This window comes from Cyprinodon variegatus, unplaced genomic scaffold, assembly GCF_000732505.1.
Source record: "Cyprinodon variegatus isolate N-32 unplaced genomic scaffold, C_variegatus-1.0 Scaffold1217, whole genome shotgun sequence".
Lineage (NCBI taxonomy): Eukaryota > Metazoa > Chordata > Actinopteri > Cyprinodontiformes > Cyprinodontidae > Cyprinodon > Cyprinodon variegatus.
In genome coordinates this window covers 116,860-126,529 of record NW_015151670.1, presented here as the reverse complement: position 1 = coordinate 126,529, position 9,670 = coordinate 116,860, and the positions used below count along the sequence as shown (strand labels likewise).

Sequence of the window (9,670 nt, the reverse complement as noted above, 5' to 3'; positions counted from 1 at the left end):
GCTGACTGGCAGAACCAACTGGACTGAACAGAACTCCTACCTCATTAATGGACAGAATCACACAGCAGGATATGTGTGCAGAGCAGGAAGAGGAGAACCAGTTTTTTACACTGAATACAGTGAAGCAAAGTTTGTCTGGTCTGCAGGTCAGTTTATCTTTGTTCTTTCAGGGGATTTTTTAGCTTCATTGTGAATTGTTTTTTTCAACATCTTGTGTTGTACTTATCATACTGCCAATTTGATTACAAACAAAACTTTTCTATAGAAAGTAACTCTATTTTAAAATAAATGTTGGATAACATTTTTTTTTTTTTTTATCTGCGACTTTCTTATTTATCATTCAAGGTAGTTAACACAGCATTTCCCCTGGTCTATTCAATGTTGGTTAGAGTTATGGGAAAAGAATGAAAGCAGGTCTTAGAGGTTTGAGTATATTTATGTTCATGCATTTAGCAGATATTTGCACTATTCTCTAAAATCACCCGGAAACTTGGCAGCACATCTTATTTTATCTTGCAAAAAGAAACAAATAACATACTTATTATTATTATTTTTTACAAGGCTAATGAGAAAAATCCAAAATCTATCCCCATAGGTTTGGTGATGTAATATTTGCAAAGCAGCATATTATCATTTTTGCTTATTGGTTCAGGTCCTGATTGGCAAAACTTGATACATGTGCATGACATTGCCTATTCTAGATTGGATTCTAGATTAGATTCAGAAGAACACCAGAGTCACTTTTAAACAGGGTTTTACAAATCTTAGATTAGATTTGAATTTACTGTAGTTTATTTTATTAAAATATTTTATATAGTAGTTTTTGTTAACTCTTCTATATTTTCTAAATGTAAATCATTAATGTTTTATATTTCTTTAAAAATATATAATTTTATTTAGGATCACTTTTATTTATTTTCTGTCTTTCAAAAACTTAATTCTAACCTAATTCTAAACACATTTGCTAAAAATTATTTTCTATAAATATTTAAATTTTTTCATGTTATGCTTTTTTTCAGACTCTCACCCAGCTGCTTCTCTCTCAGTGACTCCAGACAGAGTTCAACATTTTATCAATCAGTCTGTCACTCTGAGCTGTAGTCGGAACAACACTGAGTGGAAACTGAGGAGGTTTAAAAAAATAGGTTGGCTGTCATACACTGTTTGCTCCAACTGGGGGACAATGACTGGATCCTCATGTTCTATAAACACAGACTGGTCTCACAGTGGAGTGTACTGGTGTGAGTCTGGATCAGGAGATTTTAGCAACGCAGTCAACATCACTGTACAGAGTAGGTTATGATTAATGATATTTGCTTCCACCTTTTCCTGCGTTTAAATTCTTAGTAAACCTAAAAGTTGAAATTAAAATTTTGAATATATTTAATATTTATTCATATAGATATATCGTTGCTTAGCCTACTTTGACTATTATTTTATTTCAATCAGTACTTAGGACAAAAAATAAATAAAAAAAAGAATAAATAAAAATACGATGCTTGTTAAATATAGAACTTTATATTCAGTTTGTAATTTAGGGAGAGTAAAACAAGAATGTTTCAAACAAAATAGCCATTTTAACAATTCCAAAAAACGTCACACTCATGTCCAATCTCAAACTGCCATAGAGATTTCTGTTAGTTCCTTTTCTGTTTTTGTTCTCATATTTTAGGAAATTATGAAAGGTCTATCTGCAGATAAAAATTTATATTTTAAGTGACTCAAGAAAAAAATACAACACATGTCATGGACAAGTCATCATTACTTTAATCTGACCTTAGCATGGCCTTAAAAAAGAGGAGTAAAACTTCTGCCTGTTCCGGACTAGCAGGCTGACACAGGCTTAGAAGCAGCGAGATGAACGTAAAGGCTTTAATTAATAAACTGAAACTAACAGCATTAAGAGGAAAATGGGCCATGCAATCATAAGACAAAGAACCCAGTCATAGACAAGGTCAACCTAAAGACCTTAATAACAGCAACACTAAGAAATCCACAAGTCCAGTTCAGTTTATTTAAATAACACAAATTTATAATACCTCATCTCTAGCCTTGACAGCCAGACTGAATTAGACTCTGTGTAATTCATTCTGATAAACCGCTCTTGACTTCGGCTAAATCTGTCTTGACAATCACAACACCGGAGGAATGACTCTCAGTGCCAGACTTACCCACAATGCAGCTGTGCTTTTCTGAAAGCATAACAACAAACTGCCGACCACAACGAAGCAATAACGTAAAAGAAAGCAAACCTTGTATCCTCAGATTCCTTGTGCAAACTTGCCTGAAATCATTAAATGTAAACGGTGTGGGAGGAAAGAACATGGTGCAAGAAAACGCATTAAAATTGAATATCAATGAATTTTTTTGCACCATGTTTTTTTCTTTCAGACTGTTTACATTGTATTAACACTGCACAGTATCAAATGGAAATGTCACGAAAGCTGTACAAAACAAAAAATTGTTTTGTATACACTCTGTGTATACAAAATGACAATAAAAGTTGTCTAAGTCTAATAGAGAGTTTCTTTGACATATTTCAAGGACAACAAAATTACTAAAACAGACAGCGTTGTTTGGAGTTATTGCATCATATCCTGAGTTATCTGATTGGTTCTAACCTACCTTTAAAATCAAGCTCTGCAGCTCTTTACCAGACAACGCTTACAGCCTGTGTATATATATCAGTATCGTATCAGTCTGGCTGGCCAAGCTACCTTATGTTAGGGTACTTTACAAAGACAATACAATTAAGCTTTACGGTCAGATTGGGTAAAAGTTTTCCCTCTAAGGAAACCTAGCTGGTTCCATTGCAGCATTATCTTCACCTGGATGAGCATGTGGCAACAGCAGACATTCGCTTGCATTTTGCTGTTGTTACTACAGCAATCCCTGGAGATAACAAATAATAACCAGAAGTGAAAAAGCTGTATAATTGATATTTTATTTCCTTGGGAACATGAAGGCCAATTTGAAACATGGTGTCATGTTGGGGTCTAAGCGTCTAACCCACATGCAGATACACTCTCAGACAGGGGAAAAAGTTAAATCATTTATTTACAAGGTTTACAGAGAAATGTGCACTGGATCTTGGCTCGGCAGACTGGTCACAGGAAGGAAGCACTAGAGGAGGACAGATCAGTTAGAGAGGTTCCAGGAGACTTGCAGTTCAACGGTGTGTTGGGTCAATACCTGCTCAGAGGGTTATCTGAACAGCAGGGGGGGAAATCTTGTGGGTCCAGAGGCTGGTCGGCAGGCTGAGGGCAGAGGCAGAGACGGAGGACAGACAGGCAGGTTCCAGGAAGCAACTGCTTTCTCCAGGATCAGGCAGGTTTCCAGATAAGTCAGGATCTGAGAGGCAGAAGAACACAGGGTCAGATTGTTCACAAAAATCAAGTTTACAGATCTGAGAGGCTGGCTCAGGTTTGCTGTACCATTACTGGCAAACACTCTGGCAGGGAAGTGTCAGCCTCCTCCCCCTTAAAAAGGTCTCCTGATGAGCAGATGGAAATCAGGTGTGTAGAAGTCAGCTCATGCCCTCAGGAGGAAGATCTCCGGCGCCCTCTGGTGGAGAAAGTTAGACAGCCTCCAGATCCCAACACATGGATTCCATTTTTGTCTTAGAGAAGAGACATGAATATAGGAGAAAAAGGATTCAGGTTGCACACACTGTATGGGAAAAAAAAGCATCAAGTAATTACAAAATAGATGAGGTTATACCCTAAACAAGGGAACTTGTAGCAAATAGATTTCTTTGAGACGTCAAAATGAAAAAATAAAAAACTCCAAAGATCAGTCACTACCATAATAGAATGTGTTTATATAAGGCTGTTTTTGTCATTATTAGCAGTTCCAAACATCTACCATCTATTTTTGTTGTATTTTCAGTAGCAATAGTAGTAAAGTAGTAGTAAAAGCTGGTCCATTCATTAATCATTGGTAAATGGAAGGACCATTAACCAAAGATTCAGGTTTAATTGTCACTGATGATAAAAGGCAACTTGTGTTATATCCTCATGAACCAGGTTTTTCTAAAGGTCAGCACCAACTGATTACTGACCAAAACCTCATTCTGACTGTTTTACAGATAAATATTATTCTGGTATTATCCTGGTGAGCCCTGCCCATCCTGTGACTGAGGGAGATCCTGTTACTCTGAGCTGCGGAGATAAAGAACAAAAACTTCTCTCCAATGTGTTTTTCTATCACAATAACAAACTGATCCACAATGACAGCAGAGAGGAGCTGAAGATCTCTGCAGTGTCAAAGTCAGATGAAGGTTTCTACAAGTGTAAACATTCAAGAAAGGAGTCACCACAGAGCTGGATGGCTGTAAGAGGTGAGGAGGATTAAAACACTCGATGATTTTATATCTATCCACTCACTGTGAGCTCTGGAGTGCAAAAAATTGCCATGTAATCTAGACTGTTGTCCCTAAAGATGCTAAGGCCTCAGAACATTTTGTCCAGCCATTTATGGCTGAAAAGATCATTCTTTAAATAAGACTTCTTCTTATAGTAAAGAAAACAAATGACACAACTTAAACTTTAACATGATTTAATCAAAGTTTAGCAGAGGAATGGTATAAGCATGCATTTTTTTGAGTCCACCATGTCTCTCTCTATCTGATACGTATGTCATCATTACTTAAGACCTAGTCCTACTTTAAGTGGCCTGCAGCCCTACTGCCACCTGACTGTTGACATGTGTTCCCTTACCATGACCTAGTGACCTCTCCAATTAAGATGATTACTCTTCTAATGACAAAAAGAGATCTCTGCTTCAGCTACTGCTGATGAAGATTAAACATAACAATAAAAGTTATACCTTATAGTGTTATACTATGAGAAGCAAAAACTATTTTGAATCTGTAAAAAATTACACAAATAACTTATTTTTAACAGCCAGTGTATTTTAGGATTTAACAAGCCTTCTTGTGATTGATACAGTTTAATCCCGACAGTCTTAAAGGTTCTTATTTTTTTCTAATTTTTTGTAAAAAGTTTTTTTTTATTTTTTATTTTTTTATATATAGTACATTAATTCAAGTCCTAATCTTGTAAAGAAACAAACAAGACAAACAAACTATATTTTTAATGAGTTCAACATCAAGGAATGTAAAAACCTTAATCAGCCAGAAAAAGACATAAAAAAGAGCTTCAGGGGATTTTCAATCGGAAACCATTGTTTGTTCAACAACATGCCTTTTTGAAATTGAGTCAAAAGCACAAAAATGCTGTTTCAGCATAGTTCGGTGTGCTTTATTTTAATTTACAGAATTCCTTCAAATATGCATGACCTGGCCTTATAAAACTTCAAAGCTATGCAAAAATACACAAAAACTGATAACTAGATTAATACCAAATTAATCAATGTCTTATTACTAGTTGCTGGTTCCAGTGTTGTCAGCTCTTCCTTTTCGCCACTGCTGATCGCTGGACCGCTTGTAGGCATCCTTCTTATTGTCCTCCTGCTACTGTTGTGGCGCTACAGATGGTTCAAAGGTGAGATCTATTTCTTCTCAGACCGGATCAGATAAATACATTAAATCCAACTATTGGATCAAACACATAACTGCAATTTTAAACTTCAGCAAAAACTAGCTACATTATCTTTTGAACAAAACCTTGATATGATCTTTACTCTCTTTTATAGATTTATGGTGCATAAGGTTGGTACTTGACATGTTTGCATTTAATCCCAAACATGTATCAGCAAGAGGTTATTAAATAACATTTACTGTTTTCAATGTGTTTCAGCTCCAACCTCCCAGCAAGCAGCAATCAGAGATTCAACAGTAATAATGATGTCAACCAAACTGCAAGTCATGAATACAAGTCTCTTTCTCATGGTCAGAGCTTGGTATTGTTATTTAGATGTGATGTGTGATATGTTTTTTTTTTCTTTCAAAAGGAGAAAGACATTCTGACACTTAATAACAGAGAAAAACAGAAAACAAAAATTCTGACATTATTATCCTATATGGTTATTTTGCCTGTTTATTTAACATACATTCGGGAATATCATGTAAAGTTCACAGAAGTTTAATTAGCTAAAGAGAGGCCATCCTGCTATTTTATTCAAAANGTTCACAGAAGTTTAATTAGCTAAAGAGAGGCCATCCTGCTATTTTATTCAAAATAGTCATACTTTAATTTGTCATAATTTCATTTCATTTTTTTAGTTGTTAAAAAAAACAAAAAAAAAAACTGTACACCACATTTTGACTTTCTGTACAACTTCAGCCCAATAACAGTTTTCACCACTAGAGGGAGATAACTTGAAGTGAGCACATTCACCTACAGTAGGGGGAAATGGGCATTCAGAAAAGGTTTTTTCTTTCAGAACAGCATATAAAGGGTGTTTTCGATTTCAGAGGCTGCGTCCTCCAAGGACCCAGTCCAAGTAGACCGGGTCCTTGGAGGTCTGAAAATAAGGAGGCCAGAAGAGTTTTGGCTATGGATTCAAGCTGGTCCAGCCTTCTCTGGCTTACACTGCAAGTACTCTCTGTCGCCTAGCAACCGTAACAGTTGACACACAAAGCAGGCAAAGAATGGATATGGAACTTCTCAATACTGTTCTGGGTGCTAATTTCATCTTTGAGGAGCTTCAGCAGCAGTACAGTTGTCGCAAATATCATATTTATAGTCCCTACATTGAAGATATATTGGAATCTGAGCTTAAATGTCAGCCAAACCCATTTGCACAGGGATAGATTTAACCTTTCAATAAACCGAATATTAAGTGCCACATATCTGGCTAAATAACCATTTAAGACTATTTTCATTAATTTCAGATGGACCTATTCACATACTTGTATTATACTAAACTGCACTTCCAATATTCACCACTGTTCAGCGCCATTTACCTTTTCCTCTAAGCACGGAGTAGCCGGCTTTCTGGGCTTGTAATGAATCCTGGGATATCCAAGGCTACATAGGCTACTTCCAATCTGAACAGGCCCCTGCGCCACCCTATGACGTAACCGGCTGATGAATCTGGCCCTTGGAAGACGCAACCCTGAATTTGAATTTAGCAATTGAGAAACAGCCCCACTCCATTAGTCTGAATGCCACAAAGAAGAAAACAAGCTGGTGTAATGATGTATTGCAACTGTGGTCATTTTACAGGTAAAATTGTAAAAACAATAATCAATAAATCTATAGCATGCAAGTAGTAAAAGTGAGACTGGATGACTATTTATTTTCATGTGTATACTGACTGTGGACACTATTAAGAGTGCTTTCATACTTTCATATTGGCTGAAGGCTAATGGGACANGACACTATTAAGAGTGCTTTCATACTGTATATTGGCTGAAGGCTAATGGGACAAGGGCGATACAAGGGTATGTTGTGCTATTTAATATATAGCTGGATGTAATATTGAGGAGCAGTAGATCAATTGTGTTGTACCGTTATAGTTTACATATTAACACTTGTGGCCAGAGTTATTCAATAAAAAGAACCTACATCTTTCAGTTGGTCTGAATGCAATGAAGAAGATAACAAGCTGGTGTACTAATGTACATCAACTGTAGTTATTTTTTTAGACAATAAACTACACAAAATACACCTGGAGTCCGGTCAGTTCTTCAAGGGTGTAACTCTATTAGAACCTGTTACATGTTTTTGTCTCTTCTTTAGGTGATAGTCATCTCTACGAGTCAGTAAAATCACCCGGAACAGCAGGAAATGGTAATTTTTTTTTTAAACCATATTACATAATGAGTCTGATCATCAGAAACATTTATGTTACCATTATTCTATTTGCAGATGGATCTGGAGATGTTATGTACTCTGTAATTGAACTGAAAAACTTCAGACCAAACAGTGAGTTCCAAATAGATGCTTAACATTATGATACCACTGAAACGTTCTAAAAGACAGGTCTTGTTGATTTTTTGGTTATTTTAACAGGGAGGCATCGTGGAAGAAATGACTGTGTTGTTTACTCTGAGGTGACTGATGGAGCAGGTAAAATTAGCTACAATACTTAGTTTTTGTGAGGCAAAGCAAAGCAAGTTTATTTTTGCAAGAAAATATGCATGAAAAAAGAAAAGTACATTACAGGGTTATATCAGCAATACAAATAGTTAATGAGAATAACAGTGATATATCATACTAAGAGGATTATATATTAAAAAAATAAAATAAAATGACTAAGAGAATGGAATGAAGGCCAGACTTGAAACTTAATGAATAACGTTTTGACAGAATCGTGAAAGGCCACTCTAAACAAATGTGATTTTTTATTAGCTGGTAAACCAGACTAGATGTTAGATTAAATGTGTAATTTAGTCTGGCCCCAATGAATGAGACATTGGAAGACTGTTGATGAGAACAACCTGTTGTCTTTCAAACCGCTGTCTGTACCTATTGGCCAACGTCCTGACCAATGAACGCAACTAACTGTGATGTAGTAAGTACGACAGGAAGCTGGTGGGGGAGTGTAAACAAACAGCTTGTCGGCAAAGGGCGGATTATACTTNAGTCATACTTTAATTTGTCATAATTTCATTTCATTTTTTTTTTTTTGTTTGTTTAAAAAAAAAAAAAACTGTACTCCACATTTTGACTTTCTGTACAACTTCAGCCCAATACCAGTTTTCACCACTAGAGGGGGATAACTTGAAGTGAGCACATTCACCTACAGTATGGGAAAATGGGCATTCAGAACAGGTTTTCTTTCAGAACAGCATATAAAGAGTGTTTTCGATTTCAGAGGCTGCGTCCTCCAAGGATCCGGTCTACTTGGACTGGGTCCTTCGAGGTTTGTGAAAAAAGGGAGGCCGGAAGAGTTTTGGCCATTGATTCAAGCTGGTCCAGCCTTCTCTGGGTTACACTGCAAGTACTCTCTGTCGCCTAGCAACTGTAACAGTGGACACCCAAAGCAGGCAAAGAATGGATACAGAACTTCGCAATGCTGTTCTAGGTGCTAATTTCATCTTTGAGGAGCTTCAGCAGCAGTACAGTCGTCGCAAATATCATATTTATAGTCCCTACATTGAAGATATATTGGAATCTGTGCTTAAATGTCAGCCAAACCCATTTGCACAGGGATAGATATTACCTTTCAATAAACCAAACATTAAGTGCCACATATCTGGCTAAATAAACATTTAAGACTATTTTCAATAATTAAAGATGGAGCTATTCACATACTTGTATTATATTAAACTGCACTTCCAATATTCACCACTGTTCAGCACCATTTACCTTTTTCCTCTGAGAACAGAGTAGCCAGCTTGCTTGGACTTGTAATGAATCCTGAGATATCCAAGGCTATGTAGGCTACTTCCAATCTGAACAAGCCCCGGCGTCACCTTATGACGTAATCAGCTGATGAATCTGGCCCTTGGAAGATGCAGCCCCTGAATTCGAACTCAGCAATTGAGAAACAGACCCACTCCGTTGGTCTGAATGCCACAAAGAAGAAAACAAGCTCGTGTAATGATGTATTGCAACTGTGGTCATTTTACAGCTAACATTGTAAAAACAATAATCAATGACCCTATAGCATGCAGGTGGTACCACTGAGACTGGATGACTATTTTCATGTGTATACTGACTGTAGACACTATTAAGAGTGCTTTCATACTGTATATTGGCTGAAGGCTAATGGGACAAGGGCGATACAAGGGTATGTTGTGCTATTTAATATATAGCTG

General features: G+C 36.6%; 1 protein-coding gene and 1 long non-coding RNA gene across 2 annotated transcripts in view; both read left to right on the top strand.

The window, feature by feature from the left end:
- LOC107102207 overlaps positions 1-7,673 on the top strand; it is a 17,947-nt gene extending 10,274 nt beyond the window's left edge. The window contains exons 3-8 of the mRNA XM_015401415.1: positions 3-146; positions 1,020-1,292; positions 4,088-4,339; positions 5,388-5,504; positions 6,377-6,405; positions 7,647-7,673. Coding sequence (XP_015256901.1) covers positions 3-146; positions 1,020-1,292; positions 4,088-4,339; positions 5,388-5,504; positions 6,377-6,405; positions 7,647-7,673 — 842 coding nt within the window. The remainder of the gene's footprint in view (positions 1-2; positions 147-1,019; positions 1,293-4,087; positions 4,340-5,387; positions 5,505-6,376; positions 6,406-7,646) is intronic.
- A 109-nt stretch (positions 7,674-7,782) lies between these two features.
- LOC107102208 overlaps positions 7,783-9,670 on the top strand; it is an 8,549-nt gene continuing 6,661 nt past the window's right edge. The window contains exons 1-2 of the long non-coding RNA XR_001482117.1: positions 7,783-7,832; positions 7,920-7,976. This is a non-coding gene — a long non-coding RNA (uncharacterized LOC107102208). The remainder of the gene's footprint in view (positions 7,833-7,919; positions 7,977-9,670) is intronic.